We start from the raw sequence: 18530 nt of genomic DNA, 5'->3' as shown, positions 1-18530 counted from the left end.
TTATAGATTTATTTTCGCCTCACATTACCATCACATGCAAATAATGGACTTTGTCATTTTTAGCATTATAACGGCATTTGGTTTCTTCCACATGAGCTCTTTTCACACACTATTTTTGATTTCCTTTTATGTCATTGTTATTAAAAAAACACCATTTTAAAGTATTTAACACCAAATTTTCTGAGAATAATAGGCAAGATTTTTTTCAGGCAAGACTTTTTTTTTTGATACTCAGTCTCTCAAGTGTAATCTTTCTAAAATACAAAGCTAATCATGTCCCTCCTCTGCTTAAAAGTCTTTCATATTTGCTTCTGTTTACCAAATTAAGTCCACCAAACCCCTTGGGAGGCTCAGACAAGATTGAACCAGAATCTCTGGTCCCTTGACTCACATCTTCAAAGCCTCACTTCTGATCCCGGCGTGGATTCATGGACAGTAACAATCTGATAATCTCATTTCAAACCAACACCACACACTTGGCACTTTTGGCCCCAGCTTCTTCAATGTTGCAGTGGGATCCTACTTGTTCAGCTGCTATGTGGAGTCCCAAAATCTGTGAAAGTTAACTCTGACAGCAATCCTCAATGAGGGCTGGAAATCTATGAATACTTTTCTCAGCCGTCCTAGCAGCCAGCTCTAAGACACATTCTGTATGCACCTCAGTCACTAAGGTTATGTCCCAGTGCCACAAAGAAGTGATTTCAAAATGCACCCTTACGTTCACTTTTTTCCCTTCCTTCAATCTCCCTGGTCCATTTATTTGGCTTCTCTTCCTCCTTCTCCTCATTGTCGCTCACCTCATGGTGCTTCAGTTTCCCCTAATGCTGTCCACACCCTTTACAAAGAGACTTTTCATTAAACTTTTCTTTAATTAAAGAAAACTGAATTTTGAATTTTGTTCTTCAAAATATTGCCAACATCTAGCCCAGAGCTTGGTACATGGTAAACGCTCAACATGTATTTATTGAGATAGAATCCTTTAGACTGCAAGCTCCTTCCTTGTTTACACTAGGATACAATTTTTAAAACTAAGCCCCTTGAATGCACCATCAATCTGTTCCACTTTATTTTTACCTAAGCCAAACATATAGTGGAAATGGATGCGGATTTTTTTTTTTTCTTTAAAGAAATGATTGTATGTTCAGTTTTTGGAATTACAGTGTGTTATTTTTAATACTTGCTATTTCCTAGAAGCTGAGTCCAGGAAAACTCTGCAAACAGCCTTTTCTTTTACAGATGAGGAAACCGAGGGCCAGACCAAAGAAACCCTTTGTCTAAGGACACTATGTTATTGGAATCAAATCTTTGTTTCAGATTGTTGCTCTTTTGATAACATGGACTGCTTCAGCAATTACGAAGTGAGTTCTCAAGTTGGACTTATTTCAGAATCACCTTACACTGCTAACCACCCCCTGCCCCATTTTTTTTTTTTCAGTTGCACTAATTTGCCATTCATCCTGGCACCAAACCTCTTTTTTATAATTCAGAAAAGTTTGGGTAGGCATTTGCCACTGAGCTCATACTTTCACCAAACCTGTTTCTACAGAAGTCCAGTTAAACTCTGAATAGCATGTGTGCATTTAGTTTCTCTGGCCTCCAGTAGCTGGGTGGAAGCTGTGGCAATTTATCCATAGCAACTGCCCCTCCCAATTCTGATTTTTGCTGGGTCTATCCTCCCCCTAGACCCAGCTCTCTCAACTTGCCCTACCAGATTGCATAAGATAGGTAGATGAAGGAATAATCTACATAAGATCTTTTTCATTCTAATTTAGTTGGCTATATGTCTTGTTAGGATTTGTTGTGGGCAAAGACTATATGTTAAATGCTCTGACTCCTTAGCAACTAGAAGACTCCTTAGCAACTACTAAGTAGTCAATCATTTAATGTTATTGAATGAAAATATACCAGCATTGTCAAAATTGCAATGATAAACTAGCTCATTCTAAGCAAGTTTTGGGTTATGAAATTTAAGAAGGAGTTAAAAACTTGAAATGAATTCAATAAAATTGCACATTATGCTTACAGTGATGTGTGCATGCATGTATATGGATGAGGGGGTAAGAACAAAGAATATTGCAAATGGGTTGTTTTCATGTAGTGAAATTCCTGGGTAATTTTCCTTTCCTTTGGTCTGTTTTATTTTTTTATTTTTTAAGTGATATGTGAAATGAATACAAAATTGGAGGAAGAAACTTGGAGGAAAATTATAGGTGAGTAACAAAAGAATGGTTGAAGAACTGCAAATAGAATTTAGGAACTACTATTGCCTGGCCTGCAGAATTTGAAAAGAGCTTAATGTGAGGAGGTTGATCTATGAAGGATGATGATTTCCATTAAGGACCAGACAGGAGGCAATGGGCTTAAGTTGCAGGATGAGGGATTTAGATAAGAGAAAAGGAAAAAATGTTCAGACAGTGATGTTTGATAGACACTGGAATGTGTAATTGGGAGAGCTTGAGGAATTTCCTTCTTTAGAGGTCTTTTAAAAATAGGCAGCGTCTCATCTCTCTGAAGGATGGACTCTGTTTGACCTCTCAAAGTGTTCCCTGGACCCAGAGTGAGCACTTTACCTTCGAGAAGAAAGAGAGTTTGAATGATCTTAGGTAGCCAGTGTAATGAAAATTGCGTAAATAATTTTCATGCTTAACTTACATATGTACATCACAGCTGTAAATTATGGCTGTTATATTTCTTCTTTCTTCTTTCTCCTGGTTGAATGTTTTCATTTTTTAAGGCTGGAGATTAGGATTTAGGTAAAAATGTTATAAGGAGGGAAGGAGCGACTCTTTTATCTTACTTTAGAGCTTTATTTTAATAGGGAGATAGGCAAGGAGAAAAGGATATTTTGAGTATCTCTGATTTCACTTCCTCTTCTAAAAAATAAAAACAACTCACTGTCCTTTCTTTGACTTTAACATTTTTGGTGTAAATTTGAAAAATCAATTTAGTTTAACTGCTTCTCACAGTGTTTTCACAGAACTGGTATCTCAAACTGGAAGAGGTTCTCTGTATTTGATTTCCTTTCGGGAAGTTTACCTTCAGAGGTCCAAGTATGAGGTCAGGCTTTGGGTTGCCGGAAATGGTGATGCCCTTTACTGTCTAAACACCCAGACAGCACTGCATTCTACTCTGTGGACCCTGGTCTAAGGATTAAAGTGTTCTCATTGTTTCTCTTTTTTATATTTTATGATTTCTGTATTCAGTCTTCTAAAACTCAGAAGTGAAATTATATGTAATTCAGAGCATCTGTATTCAGCTATAGGTGCAGATTTTCAGTTATGGGTGATGTCCATCTTTTCTCCTTCCTAAAAATAAAAATATACTGCAGGCCAAAAGGATGTAAGCTTTGGTACTCATTATCTACGTCAAGGAAAACAACTTAATGTATCCTAAATTTGATTTCCCCCAACTCTATTTTGGTTGTTTTCATAATGCTTAAAGGTCAAGAGCAGTGAATCATTATAAAAATATCCCACATTCATATAGCTCGTCATGTCTGCAAAAGTGCTTACCTGTCTAATATCTGATTTGATCTCAGTAAGAACCCTGTGAATGTCATGATCTGATAGATGAGAAAAATGAAGCTCAGTAGGGAGATGTAACTTGCCCAAGACCACAAAACTAGAAAATGCAGAGCTGAAACACTTCTGATTCCAAGGCCTGAGTCCTGTCCACTGCACTATGCTATCCTATCTGCGAAAATCTGATCTCCTGGCATTTTATTTTTTTCACCATTGATGAGATCTTTGCTTTTGATTTATTCTACATCGAAATAATATTAGAGACCATGACAGTAAAGTGTTCATCACCAAATAGAAAGTTATGCTAGCATTCTCATGAATTAAAACACCAAAGGTTTAAAAGAAATTTTGCCATTCCATTTAATAAGCAATAAACATTTCTAATAGGACATGCCACATGCAGATTATTAGTGTTTCTGATAGGATAGTCTGTGTAAAAGTTATAACCCATTTTAATTCAGGGTAGCTAATGATTATCACACAGCATTTAGTTTTTATCACAAACTGCCCTTTAATTATTGCATCAGTCTCTGATAGAATATTGACCACAATTCCCACAGTCCCTGGCTTTCTGTCTTGGGTATCTTTTGGGGTACAGTGCCCCTATTTCCTTTCCTAACAGTTCGGAAGTTTGTTTAATACTGACTCAGAGGAAGCACTCTAGCTGAGTCCTCACATGGTGTTGTTTACAGCTCCGGAGTGCACATAATAGATAAGCTACTGACTTCCACAAGACCCCCGCACTTCCGGGGTGAGTGGGTGTGTGTGCTTGCGCCTGTGAATTAAGATTAGGCAATCTCTCTGTTAGCACATCAGATTGCAAAGTCATTTTATATCTCTTCAGTATTCCTGTAGCGAGCCTAATTTTATAAACTAAAAATCATTATATTTTGTGAGCAGTGTGCTGGAACTAATAATTAACACTGAAAAGCCTGAGTTTATAACAAGATCAAACCTGACACTGGGGCAGGGAATAGAGAAATCTGCCTGAGGAAATATTGTGAAATAAAGCTGCAAATGGACATTAAATGAACACCATTTCATCTGAAGCTTTCCTTCCTTTCCTGTAATTATACCTACCACTCATAGAAGGCTTAGTGTGTGATAAGAACTTTGCTAGACTAGTATCATCTTCCTGATTCCAGTGGTAGGACTGAAAGGTAAATATGCTGTCCCGGTTTTACAGGAGAAAGAAGACTTAAGAATTCAAATTACATGTCGCACTGCTGGCAAAGGATTGAGTGAAGAATGGGGCCCAGGACTGCTTGACTCCAAAGACCAAAAACCAAGTAGGTTACATCCACTAACGCCTCTTGGGTGCCTTTTCTGATGTGATTTTGTATGAAATTTAAATGTAGGTTATGCAAGGGTATAATGGGGTTCATGAGAAAAACTGTTCCTGAAATTTAAGAGGGTTCAGTCCTGAGAAGTTTGAGGAGTATTGATGATGGTGGGCTGAGAATAGCTCCATCAAACTCTTGAATGTCTTAGAAAATGTGGATCCAAGGCAGAAATATCACATCGACTCTGGGTCATTCTTAACAGGAGACTGAAAATGTGTGCATGGCTGTGTATATAATCACTCTTGGGAAAAGCATGGAAACGAGTGAAATCCATTATGAACAAGTGTTGAACATTAAAAATTCAGAAGTGGATTTTCTTTAACGAACTCTCCACATCAAAATGAAGCAGCCTTTATCATTTCAAGAGAGAGCGTACTAAATCTAGACCTTTGTGTAACTCTTAGTTTTAAAAGCCGTCATAATTCTTTCTCAGTTGCTGTTGCTGCTGCTGCTGAATCATGATGCAGACCGCTCACCGCTGTTAGTTGCTACTTTTGCTTTTGCAAAATGCATGCAACGGAGTTTGTGGGGATATAGCCTGTAAGACTGAAAGACCTCAATGAATGTGTAAGAATGACCACAAGGCACCAGACGTGGGTGTATTTATCCGTTTGCCTCATTACTTAGAGGTTTTAGTTCCAAAAAAATGTCCGGAAGGGTTTAGCGTTGGGGAAGTGGAGAGGGGAGACAAAGTGGAAGACAATTTCTGATTTTTAGAATAATTGTTCAATGTACAGTTGATATATTCTACTTCCTTTACGTTGGAATCCAGATTCCTTAAGGGACAGTTGAAGAAAGATTTTCATAACATTAGAAAGTTAATTTTGACATTTATTTAGTATATTAATAGGAAGACATTTCATTGCAGGGAAAAGTGGGAAATTGAAAAGTTTAAATATCAGGTTTTTAAAAAAGCAATTAAGACTTTTTGTGGTCCTAGAAATATGCTTCTCTTGGTTTGATCTGCCTGGCTCCATGTGCAAGGTAAATGACGCTGATGCAGTTCTCTGTGGTGCTCTGCTCCTTAAATTGGTCCTGTAATTTCATCCAGAGAGAGTAAATGAAGCCCTTATTGCTCTTTTCAAAGAAAGCATAGAAAAGTAGTAAGGGAATTTAGTTCTGGAGTCAGACTGCTTGGGTTAAAATCCAAACTCTGACTCTATCAAGTTTTGTGACCTGAGACAAGTTAATTAACTTCTCTGTGCCTCTGCTTGCTCATCTGCAAAATGGGTGTGATAATAATGTTACCCTTCTTGTGGGACTAAAACAAAAGAAAAAGCACCTGGCACACAGTAAGAGCGAAAAAAAAAAGAGTATTCTTTTTCATTTTAAATTTACATATAGTAGTATTCACTTTTTTGGGTGTAAAGTTCTATGAATTTTAATACATGCATAGATTATTGTAGCTACCAACATAATCAGGACACAATAATTTTAGTATCCCAAAGAATTCCCTTTTGTTGCCTCCTTTTAGTCAGACTCTACCATCTTTCCCCCAACCTAATGTGTTCTCTGTCCCTACAGTTTTGCCTTCTTTGGACTGTCAATGGATGGAATCATGCCATATGCAGTCTTTTGAAGATGGCATCTTTCACTTAGCATAAATGCCTTTGTGGTCAAACCTGATTTTTAGGAATTTATCTGAAAGCTGACTTCATGGAAAAGAGATTTGATGTTTTTGTTTTTTTTCCAGGATCATGAGGGGGTAGAAAAAACTCAGATTAATATTATCTAAAGGAGATTTTGGCTTAGTGTACGGAAGGATTTTTTCAAAGTTCTCAAAATATCAAAGAGGATGCATGTTCAGGAGGAATTTATTTCTCTGCCCACTTGGAAGACAAGGTATAGAAAACTAAGAATGACATATAAATTACCCCAGAGAAAGGCGTCGATAACGGTGGCGTGTATGGTGTGTACCGGGGAGCTAAGGCAAGGTGTTGAAAGGTCACAGATAATCCCAATAAAATTTAAATTATGGTAAATATGCAGCATCTCAGTATCATCTGGGGGCAAGTTAATTGTTACTAGATGCAGAGGAGACTTGGGCCTTAATCACTTCCCCCCTTGAAAGTGGGAGACACCAGCTATTATAAACGAGGATGAGGAGAACAAAGTTTTGACCAGGACTTGAATACATTTTTGGGGTACATTCTCCAAATTTATTATACATATAATAAAATATACAGCATTATGCATGTGTGAAAATGTGTTTTCAACTTCATCCATATGTAATCAGCAAATCAGTTAACCTGCTTGTAAAAAAAATTGAGCTGACCATACTAGCTACTTTTCTCTGGGCATCTATTAGAGTAATTTATATGCTATTTGATTTAATCCTTGAGTCACTACTTTGGGGAAGAAATTATTTTCCCACCTTATAGATGAGGATATGGAGTCTCTAAGAAGAGAAGTGATATACCTGGCGACACACAAATAGTAAATAAAGGAGAGCCAGAAACGGATCCCTAGTGATCTCTGGTTTTCTTTAAAAGTAGGTCGCTGCCTTTGCCGCATTTTTCCCTTCATCGGATTTCACATGGAGGTGAGAATAATTGGATTTTGAATCTTCTTCCTATTTGAAAATCCACGATCCAGTTTTAAATATAAGTGAAAATAGTATATTTTAAAATATAGTTTACAAGGATATTTACCCATGTAATTTTTGTTGTTGCTATTAAAGGTGATACTTTACATCCCATAGTGTTGCAGATTGAATCGTGTCTCCCAGAGAGACACCTTCAAATCCTAATCCCTGGTCCCGTGGAAGTGAACTCATTTGTGAAGAGGATCTTCAGAGATCCTGTTAAGGTGAGGCCAAACTGAATTGAGGTGAGCCTTGATCTGACATGACTGAAGTCCTTACCAGCAAAGGAACTTGTGACACAGTAGTCAGAGTGAAGAAGAGATGGAAGGAGGCAGATTGTCACATTGGTGGAGGCAGAGACTGAGTTATGGATGGCTGGGAAGCCAGCACCAGAATCCTCCATGCTTCAGAGAAAGCGTCTTGATCTTGGGCTTTTAGCTTCCAAACTGTAGACAACGAACTCCTGTGGTCTAAGCCAAGCAGTCTGTAGCTTTTGTTACAGCAGCCCTGGCAAACTAAGACATACAGGTATTAACTGAATTTAGCAAGGAGTTAAAGAAAGGAAAATCAAGCTATAGAAAGGTCTTAGAATTGGAGGCCTGGGCTAAAATTTTAGTACTGCACTTTAGAGCTTTTTGACCTCTTTCAGACCTTGTTCTTTGTTGAATTCTAAATGTACTTCTCAGTGTTATTTTGTGGCTTAAATGAGAAAAATTATGGACCAACTCCTAGCTGTATGTTTACCATATGGTAGGCATCCAATAGGAATTTGGAAAAATTAGAAGAAAATATAATTAAGAAGCACTTCTAATTTCAAGACAGGTATAAGAAGAAAGAGTATGGTTTTCTTTATTAATTTATTTGGACTGTATTTCACTTTGGGTTCCAGTTTGTGCATGGTGAATTTAGATGAGGGTACAAATGCAGTGTTTCGTTTGTACTCCTTTAACTCAGTCTTATGAGTGTAAATATTAATCTCAGTTCAACAGGGAGTATATTGAATGAATTAAATTTAAGTATGGAATGGTGTATAGATTCAATATTTTCCATGATGGTCCACACTTAATTTATATATATCATACCATTCCTCTTCCTTTTAATTGCTTTCAACTTAAGACTAATAAATTCCTCTGGAGATTTGACCACTAAAAATAAAGGATGAAAAAAATAATAATAAAGGAGGCCAAGCTGGGTTGAGAATTTATTTTAGAACATATGTCTTTATTTTAGACCTCTTCTCTCTAATTTATTTTTTATAACATATTTTAGAACATATTCCTTTTTCTTAGACCTCTTCTCTCTAATTTGACAAAAGTAAAAATGTGAGCAATCAGGAAATGCTTGTTCTATTGGGATTCAAACTTCAGTTTGCTGGCTGGGGCTGCATTGTCCATTCTAAGACTGGTCTTTTTTACTATCCTAATAGCACTTTTTCTGCTATTCATTAATTGAAGTTTGGCTCCTTTGTTCCACACTCTGGGACTTGTTGACTTGAGAGATAAAGCAAAGTACACCAAGTGGGAATAAAAGAAGTTTGGGAAGCCAGTAAGGAATCAGCACCTTGTCAGGCAGTAGAATAGAGGAGAGAAGCCATCCTGGGTAAAATTGAGGATTTGTTTTCAAAATAAGAGCAGGGTGTAACCTTGTGCATGATCTGTACATAGCAGCAAAGTTGTGGAAGTAGGAGGAGGAAGAACAAGCACTCCAAATTTCTGCTGGAAGTTTAGCCATTTCCCCAACTTCCAGGTATGCTTCATACTTCCTTGATAGGCTGATGTGTGTGCCCACTTCATCACAACTTCTGACACCATCTGCCCAGAGCCTATGGGTTTGTTGGAATTAACAGAGATTTTTTTTTTTTAATTGCAAATCACACTTGTAGAAAGTGCTTTTAAGGATGACAATAAACAAAATATCTGGCATATTTGCTTATGGCAATGGGGAGGATTTTGCCTCTTCTACTCACAGTTTTTTTACTATACAGGCCAAGTTTGCACAGTTGCCAAAAGGTACAGAGTAATAAATGAGAATTTAGTATCCTATGCTCTAGTCAAATTGACCACATAGAATATAGAGGTTATTTTGCAAAATCATTAATTCCAACAATGTTGTAGAACCCCAAACAACTACACAAGATCTTTTATGTATGTGTTTAATACCCTTCAGGATAGCTGGCAGATCATATAACTCTCATTTGCCCTAAAAGTGAGCATTTTTACTGTGGAAATTACCTATAGAGTTATGACAAGTATCTCCAACATTTTTCCACTGAATTTACTATTATTTTTTCATCCATATCCTGAACATTATCAACCTTTCAGTATGAAAAATAACAAAGTAAACTGTTTTATACCTTACAGAAGTATCTCAGCTACTTATCAACTACATTCAAACCTTATAAGACACTATTTATCTTTATTTTGAAGTGGAAGAAACAAAATCAGAGAACATAAGTGCTTGCTCTGCCCAAGAACACACTGACAGTAAATAAGCAAAATCAGATTTTGAACCTTTGTAAATTGACTTCAGAATTTTTGCTTTCTCCATAGAGCATATAGCTCTTGGGTAGAGTCTAAGAAAATATTGAGTGAAATAAATTATATAATTGAAATGAAATTATTGCCCATGCTATATCTCTTGCCTTTTCCTTGTTTTCAGATCCTAATTTCTCTCCTTTCTTATTTTCGTTTGTTTAACAAGTCTATCTCCATTCACCAGAATAGAGGTTTAAAATAATAATATGGCACAGGAAAAATAATTCAATAGTAAGAGGGAGCCATGGAGTCAAGAAGTCAAGAGCATACGATATTATATAGAGAAACTTATTGTGTGTAAGGAGTATCTTGAAGAAGCAGGTAAAAGAAAAAATGAAAGGTAGGGAAAGAAGAAATTCAAAGGCTAATTCTTATTAAAATATTTCAACCCATTTTGTAAGCAAGGTATTAATTAATATACCATTCTTCTATTAAATTAGAATAAATTTTTATATTAATATATTCACATTTGGTGATGGTGTGTTGAAATATAAACACACGTATTGATGGAACTATAAATTGGTACAAACTTTCTGCAAAGCACTTTAAAAGTAGTTTTAAGAAGTTCATACCTTTTGACTGTATAATTCTCTTTCTAAGACTATACTCCGCATTTTAGTCAAAAATTAGGACATATATGTACAAAGATTTCTATTTCAGTGTCTTTAAGAAGCTTTTTAGTATAAAAATTTTATACCTACATAAACATAGAAGGAATATTATGATTAATCTCTAAGCACCCATTTCCCAGCCTCACCAAAGATTATTTTCGCAATCTTATTTTAACTTTTTTCTGCCTTTCTTTCCTCATTCCCACTCCTTCCCTCTTTTCTTTCCTATTTTTCTTCCCTTCCTTCTACCCTCCCTCCCCCTCCATCCCTCCCTTCCTTTCTCTCTTTCTCTTTCTTTATTTCTTCTCTCTTTCTGAGACAGTATTTAAAAGTGAGTCCAAAGTATTTTATTTTTTTTGTGAACATTTTTGCATGGTAAAAGCTTAAAAAAGTAACCAAAGACCATATTTAACCTAAGAAAATTGACAATTGATATTCAAGTTTCTTGATTGTCTCAAGAATGTGTTTTTAGAATTGTTTTTTTTTTCACTTCAGAATCCAAACAAGGCATGCATGCTGCACTTGGTGATAGCAAGTCTCTCAAGTCTCTTTCAATCTATAACAAACATCTCCCTCTTCCAGTCTGCAAGTCCAATTGTCTTGCAGAGTGTCCTGCATTCTAGATTCAGCTGATGGCTGCTTCATGGTATCATTACACTTTTTTCTCTATCCCTCTTATTTCCTGTAAACTAATACTTAAAGTGAAAGACTTGATTAGAGTTAGGTTCATTTTTATTTTTATTTTTTTTGCAAGAATTATATGTGTGGTGTTCTGTACTTCCTGTTGTACAGCACCAGAAGGCACATGGCTTCTGGTTGCCCCACTTTTAATGATGCTCAGATTGATTAGTAAGTTCTGGTGAGTATCATCAAGCGTCCCACTGACTTTTTGCTTAATGGTCACAGCATTCATCAATGACCTTTGCCTAGAGCCTTTATTTCTTTAGGGTTTACAAAGTGATACTTTCCTAATTCTACCAGTCCTTGGCAATTTATTAGCTAGCATTTTCTATAAAGAAAAATTTCCCAGTCCAACAACTGAATTATCCTAAAATATTTCATCCCTTATTTTCCAATGTTCAGAGTAATGAATTGGTATCCTTGCATGTTTCATTTCGCTGATTTATAAGTGAAATATGGTAGCAACCAACTATAGGAGATATACTATGGTATAGCCATGCTATAAAGCCGTGTTATAAATATTGTGCAGTCCTTAGTCTTCAAAGATATTTAATAACATAGAAAAATTTTCAGAATGAAATGTTGAATGAAAAAATCCTATAATGTGTAAAGGATTATTTAGATAATATCCAAATGTTATCTAAAATACATACATTGAAAAATACTGCCTCAGTCTCAGATATTAACATGATTATCACAGGATTGTGAATTTTAGAGAATTTCAATTTTTATCTTTATTTTCCAAAGACACTTTTATAAAATACTTTATTGTTGTCATTAAAAGAAAATGTAAATGTGTTTAAAAGTAAGGTCTCTGGTAAATGCATTATATTTGGAGAGAAAATGCGTTATACTTCCATTATTCTTGGATGCTTATCTTGGCTCTGGTTTTGACTGCCATTGTAACTTTGGACCATCTCACTTACATCTACAAGTCATTATGGTGCTAAACAAACAATTGGAATGTTGAACACGTGCTCAATTTTATAGACTCTGAGACAACATCTTTACCAAACAGAACATTCTCTATTGACTCACATAATCAGTAGAATGGGTCTTAATTATTCAATTTGACCAGTTCAGAAGATAGGTGAACTGAACTGATTGCTGTTTTAATATGTTAAAGTTGCCAGAATGCAATACACCAGAAACAGAAAGGCTTTTAAAAAGGGGAATTTATTAAGTTATAAGTTTACAGTTTGAATGCCATAAAAATGTCCAAACTAAGGTATCCAGAGGAAAACACCTTCACTCCAAAGAAAGGGCTGATGATGTTTTGGAATTTCTCTGTCACCTGGGAAAACACATGTGACGTCTGCTAGCTTTCTCTAATTGCTTCTTCAAACAGCTTCCCTGGGGGCATTTTCCTTCTTCATCTTCAAAAGTCTCTGGCTCTGTGGACTCTGTTGGTTCTGGTTGCTCTCAAGCTTTTTCCAAAATGGTTCCCTCTTAAAGGGCCCCAGTAAGCAACCCCACCTTGAACGGGTTGGAGTCACATCTCCATGGAAACCATCTAATCAAAAGTTACCACCCACAACTGGGTGGGTCACATCTCCATGGAAACAATAAAAAAGATCCCATGCAACAATACTGACTGAAGATTAAAGGACATGGCTTTCTGGGGTACACAACAGTTTCAGACTGGCACAATTGCCTTTGTTTCTTTCCCTGTGGTGGTGATGGTGGTATGTGTGTAAGTGTGTGTGTGATCAACTGGTCTAAATCAGATGACCAGATGGACAGAAAACTCAAGATTGGACCCTCTCACAAGGATCCATCTAACACACAAAATTTTCTTCTTGTTTTGTTTCAGGATGAAGGATGAATGGAATGGTCCAAGACACTGGTTTTTATTTCGACAAATTCTCCAAGGAACTGTCTGATTCTCCTAGAGTCCTCTCTGAGATTTAGTTTCCACACCTGTAAAATGGAGAGCAATAATATGACTCATTGTTTCCAGTACACTGCATTTAAAGCTCATGACATAATCCTCAGCCATTTGTGAATGCTCAGCATGCTAGTTTTCTCTTTGCAAAGATATAAGGAAGCACTCTTCTGCCCTTTCAGTAAATTCTAATGTTACAGAGCAGATTCTTGGGTCAGGTTGTCTATATACACGTCCAGCTCCATTCCTTCTACTGGACAAATGATACAACCTCTCTGTGCTTTCTTATCTGAAAATGCGATACTAATAGTACCTAGTTATTGGCTGCTGGGAATTAATGAATGTAGAGTGCTTAGAACTTTGCCTGGCCTAAAATATGAATGTTATATAATATATGAATGTTAGCTATTATCTTTATTATCTGCCTAGTGGCATGAAATTTCCAGGCTCAAGTTTCCCAGCACTCCTCCTTTAGATGATGTGTGAGATACACTGACCACTTCTTGCTTTTTGCTTCTCTTTTCTAGGTCCTATATGGACCGTTTCCTTCTTCTGATAATTCAATCACACAATCCAAATTCTGCTTAATTAGGTCAAGGTGTTGCAGCCAGGAAGTGAGACCCCTCCTAAACGGGAATGAGCCCCAAGCAAGGAGCAGTATGCTTGACCAGGACAAAGGTCAAGAAAGAAAATACCCCCCCCCCACCTCCAGGAGAGAAAGAATGTAATTACAGATGTAAGGGGATGGTAGAAGGATGGTACTGATTGCATCTCAGTCTTAAATATTAATCTTAGTAAAACATCAGGTCTTCAGACCCCGTAATTATACTAGAGGCCCATGGCCCTCATACTATATGGAATGCTTTTTTTCTACAATCATATACATATTGTCCCTTGTACTCCTGCCCCTCTGCACAGTACTGTCCCTCTGGACCACTGCCACCAGAGATGCTTTCCTGTTTGTAAGTCCTAATAAATCTGTCTGCTCTGTGCCTGCTGTGTGTTTCAGTCTTGGACTGACTCGGGTTTTTCACAAACTTAGCCTGGGCCCAAACATGAGCATTCCTTCTGTTATTACAGTTTATTAAAAGTATGCAAGGCTAGTCTTTTTCCTTATTGTTGTGGTATGTGTGTATGTGTGTATGTGTGTGTGTGTTGTGGATCTGAGATATGGTTGTACAGTGATCCTGACCAACCTGGGTATAGCCACATCTTTTCAGACATCTGTTTTCTGACTAAGTCTTTAGTTGGAACATTTCTACAGATTTTTGCCTCTGTTATGTGATGTTTTCCTAATATATCTCTCAAAAGGTAAACATCGCACTTATGCCTAGTAAGAGTGGGACTGGGATGACCTAGGTCCTTCCAAATATGTTGACAACAGAAGCATTATTAGGGGGGGTTGGGAGCGGCAACAAACGATTCAGCGATAGAGACAATCTATATGCCACATTGTCCAATGAATGTGAGGTTCTAAGCAGTATGCAGAAAGCAGTAGGTTCCAAATGGGAACATGAGTCTCACATTACAGGGACTGTGTGAGAAAGCATGTCCCCCTCAAACTGAAGAAAATTAAAAAAAAATCCATCCGAAGTAGATGCAATGTACCCTCTGCAGCAGGAACCTGAGAGATAATTTTCAAAATGTGCCACTGATCAGACCAAGATGTCCATTCTATTTAGTTATGGGTATCAAGGGGTTTCTCAGCTTGCATAAAACAGGATATTTACTCTAGGAGAATGGGACAGGAATATTGTAACACCTGTATGGTAATGTTTTATCAAAAAAGAGATGGAGTTAAGGAAATGGAGTTTGGAAAATGAATACCAAAGTGTAAAGCCTTCTCACCAGAACAGCCAGCAGTTCTCACATTAGCAGGTAACCTAATTCGGAGAGCAATCTACAGTTTTCTGAACTGAAAAATTGAATGAGGGATAGGACAATCTACTCAAATTCACTATCTTACTGAAAATATTGATTAAGAGCATCCGCCTACTGAGTGCTCACCCCCAGCAAGAGGGAGTGATCTGTGCACAGGCCTGATGCCTATGGCCTTTTAGATGAAGCCTGGGGGCTGGGGGTGGGAACAGATCACAGGACCTCGCAGGCCATGCCGAGAGATTTGGGGGTTGGGAAGCCATTCAAGTGTTTCAAACAGGGAAGTGAAAGAAGATGTGGTGCTATTCATAGATTTATAAAATATGAAATCTGGAAGTTACTGAAATATTATCTAGCTGAACAATTTTAAGATAGTTACTTGCTTTCCACTCACCAAAACTTTGAAAACACAAGAATTATGGAAACATAAAGAATTTATGATGCTACCCTTAGTTTAAAAGTAACTTTGTTAGCCCTGAAAAACCAATTGACCATTTTTGTTTTGGGCCTGCAATCGTTAAGGGAGGGACCAAGTCTTCTTATCTGCTTCACACTTGGAAGGGTGGCATGAGGTAGCTGGAGCATTTTATAGACCCCGGAAATCCAAGGCAATAAGTGCCATTATATGAATACTTCTTTTTTTGTCCCATTATCACACAATCAATTTATTGACAATTTTGTGATAAGGGCTAATGCTCCTTAGCTTGATGTTTTGTTAATGAACTGTAATTTGCCACCTCAAAAATATTTTAGTCTACATATCTAAAGAACTTTAGTTCTTTAGGAGATGATATTTACGAACCTCTAATGACCATGTTTAAAGAAGATGAATAAGGATATTGGGGTAGGTTCTGGAGGTTGTTAAATTTGTTTAATGACAGAAAAGGAGCACTTTCTTCCTATTTTCTAGTTTTATGAGTCTTTTCCTCTACATTTTGGTGCTGGCTTGATAAATATACCAACTAATAGAATATATAGTCCCAAATTCATTAAATATCATCTAAAATCGACAAGAAAAACTTCTAGTGTCTTAGAAAAATTGACACATTTAATTACATGAAATGTCACATTGTGATTACTTATTTGAACTAAAAAATAATCATCATAATTTCCAATAATCTTACGTACATTTTTGGTTAAATCCTGACTCTAAAACTCATATCAAGTTTCAACAAAATAAATATTGTAAAGGGGAAGTCATTTATTATTAACTGCTAGCACTCAATGCTGACACACAGGAGTTTGATCCCCAAATGAGTCATTTGGTTTTAAAGCCCATGCTTTAGGTTATATCCCAAGGCTTTATTAGCCTATCTCTCTAGTCCTCTGAAATATATTCTTGGTCACTGAGGGGACCTGGCAAGAGGCTATGGGTGAAACAATGTGCACACGTTGCCTGACAGTGGGTAAATAATGCTAGTATACTGTCATGTCCTTCACAGGACTAGCATTATTCTGTCTGCATCTCACTCACTTTTTAAATGAGATGTTAACTTCTTTCGCACCCCAACTAGCCAGAAATTCATTTATAGTTGTTTATATTAAAGGGCACAGTTAATGTTTTCACTGTTGTTTACTAGACCTTTTTCCTCCACCTACATTACTCCTTAATTCTAGAGATGGAAAACTGAAGTTTAATTCTATTCTTCTTCAGACCTTGAACTTTACTGATCCTATATGCAGGATATATGTACATGAATGTTTTTGTTTTTGGTAACCCAAACTCTGTAACATTTTTGTGGTTATGCTCTTGTATGGTGAAATGGAAAATTTCTGTGGTATGGGTATAAGATTTACAGAGAACCTTCTATGTAACAGACCTTGAGGTACAACTATTCAAAGAAATGCCCTACCCTTGAAGAGTTTACAATCTCATGGGGGCCCCAGATAAAGGATCACTTGTAACACATTTTGGTTAATGGCATAAAAGAAGCTTGTTCATAATTATGTCTCCCTGGGTACATTTTCTCAAACTAGACACACATGCTTTTTCTCTCCGATCATGGACTCTGTTTTCCCTTGTCAGCATTCCTTAGTCCTTCTCTAAATGGTCCCAATTTTCCTTGGAAAATCATGCCTTCCAAATTATGAGCTGTTGTTTGGGTTATACCAGAGCATTATTCATGGTGACTAGACTCCTTCAACCAAGACGTAGGTCCAAGACCCAAGATAGGCTAAGTCATACTCTCTTGCAGGAATATGAATCTTAGCGTAGTGATTTATTCTTTTTTGGGGGGTACATGGTCCAGAAATTGAACCTGGGTCTCCTGCATGAAAGGCAGGCATTCAAACCATTGAACTACCCATGCACCCTAGCAGAGTGATTTAAGGAAGGCAAATGTTTGGCAGCTTCATTTTCCATGGCCATGTTCTGAAGAGATGATCCAACCTGCTTTGATGACTGGTGTCTCCTTGTTCTTCAAGAAGTCTAATCATTCACATTTCTTTTGATTCTTATCTAACTCTATTCCACATCCTTCCAGTAAATTCCTTTAAGAATGTATTCAGCCTAATTTTATTTACATTGCGTGAAACCAAGCATCACTGATATGGCATCATTTAATATGAAAATCTCTTACTGGCCCTCTTTATTCTGCCCTTCTTCTTCTTCATCCTTTTCCTCGTATTTTTCCTCTTTTTGTAATTGTCAATATTTTACCTCTAAGGTATAGTGATTCTCATATGAGGGGGATCCATTGTCCAATTGAGGCAGACTTGGTTTTCTCCTCCTACATTAATCTCAGAAGGTAGGATTAGAAAGATTTTCATCTATTGAGAGTGTACTATATATGTTTTCTCATTTAATTATCACAAGTCTATGTAATAGATATTATTATCCACATTTTATAGCAAAGGAAACTGAAGTCAGAGTTATGGGACTGGTCCGAGGTTATCTAGCAGGAATACATGAGAGCTCTAAATTGAACCCATATCGATCTGACATCAAAACTCACAGACGTTCCTTGCAGTTTCCCTGCCATCGTTCCTAAAGACATCACAACTTTGATATTTTGAGCTCGTTACCTTACCTCTGTGAATCTTGGTGTCTTCATCTATAAAACAGGAAAGTGAATACCTATCTTGTGAATATTGAATAAGACAGAATACAAAAAACCCTTAGCTTCGTAGGTGTTCAAAAAACATGAGTGCTTTATGGTTCATGTATTACCAAATTCAGTATGTATGTCTGGACCTCAGAAATTATGGTGAATTCAGAATCTCACTGAACTAGTCATTTCCACTTGTACTTCAATAGACTTCTCACCAGAGCGTTCTAGCATTGCCTGGAGAAATGAAAAAAGCAATGAAACATCTATGGTAGGACAACAATGGCAGGTACCATTCACAAATGCAAACAAAGTGGGAGCTGGTCTTCTGAATATTTGCCTCCAAGACTACATATTTGCTCATTTATATCTCACATTTTTAATTAATTTTTTTAATCTAACATTCTTTGAAAATATTTTAGCATTGATCTCCACTTTTATTTTTT

General features: G+C 36.8%; 1 protein-coding gene across 1 annotated transcript in view; it reads left to right on the top strand.

The window, feature by feature from the left end:
- LOC143656430 (uncharacterized) overlaps positions 1-14254 on the top strand; it is an 88215-nt gene extending 73961 nt beyond the window's left edge. Inside the window, exons 4-7 of the mRNA XM_077128565.1 lie at positions 4708-4810; positions 7545-7672; positions 11089-11239; positions 13088-14254. Coding sequence (XP_076984680.1) covers positions 4708-4810; positions 7545-7672; positions 11089-11226 — 369 coding nt within the window. The 3' untranslated portion in view covers positions 11227-11239; positions 13088-14254. The remainder of the gene's footprint in view (positions 1-4707; positions 4811-7544; positions 7673-11088; positions 11240-13087) is intronic.
- The last annotated feature ends 4276 nt before the right edge of the window (positions 14255-18530 follow it).

The sequence above is a fragment of the Tamandua tetradactyla genome, chromosome 2, assembly GCF_023851605.1.
Source record: "Tamandua tetradactyla isolate mTamTet1 chromosome 2, mTamTet1.pri, whole genome shotgun sequence".
In the NCBI taxonomy this organism is placed as follows: Eukaryota; Metazoa; Chordata; class Mammalia; order Pilosa; family Myrmecophagidae; genus Tamandua; species Tamandua tetradactyla.
This window is presented reverse-complemented; position numbering and strand designations above follow the sequence as displayed.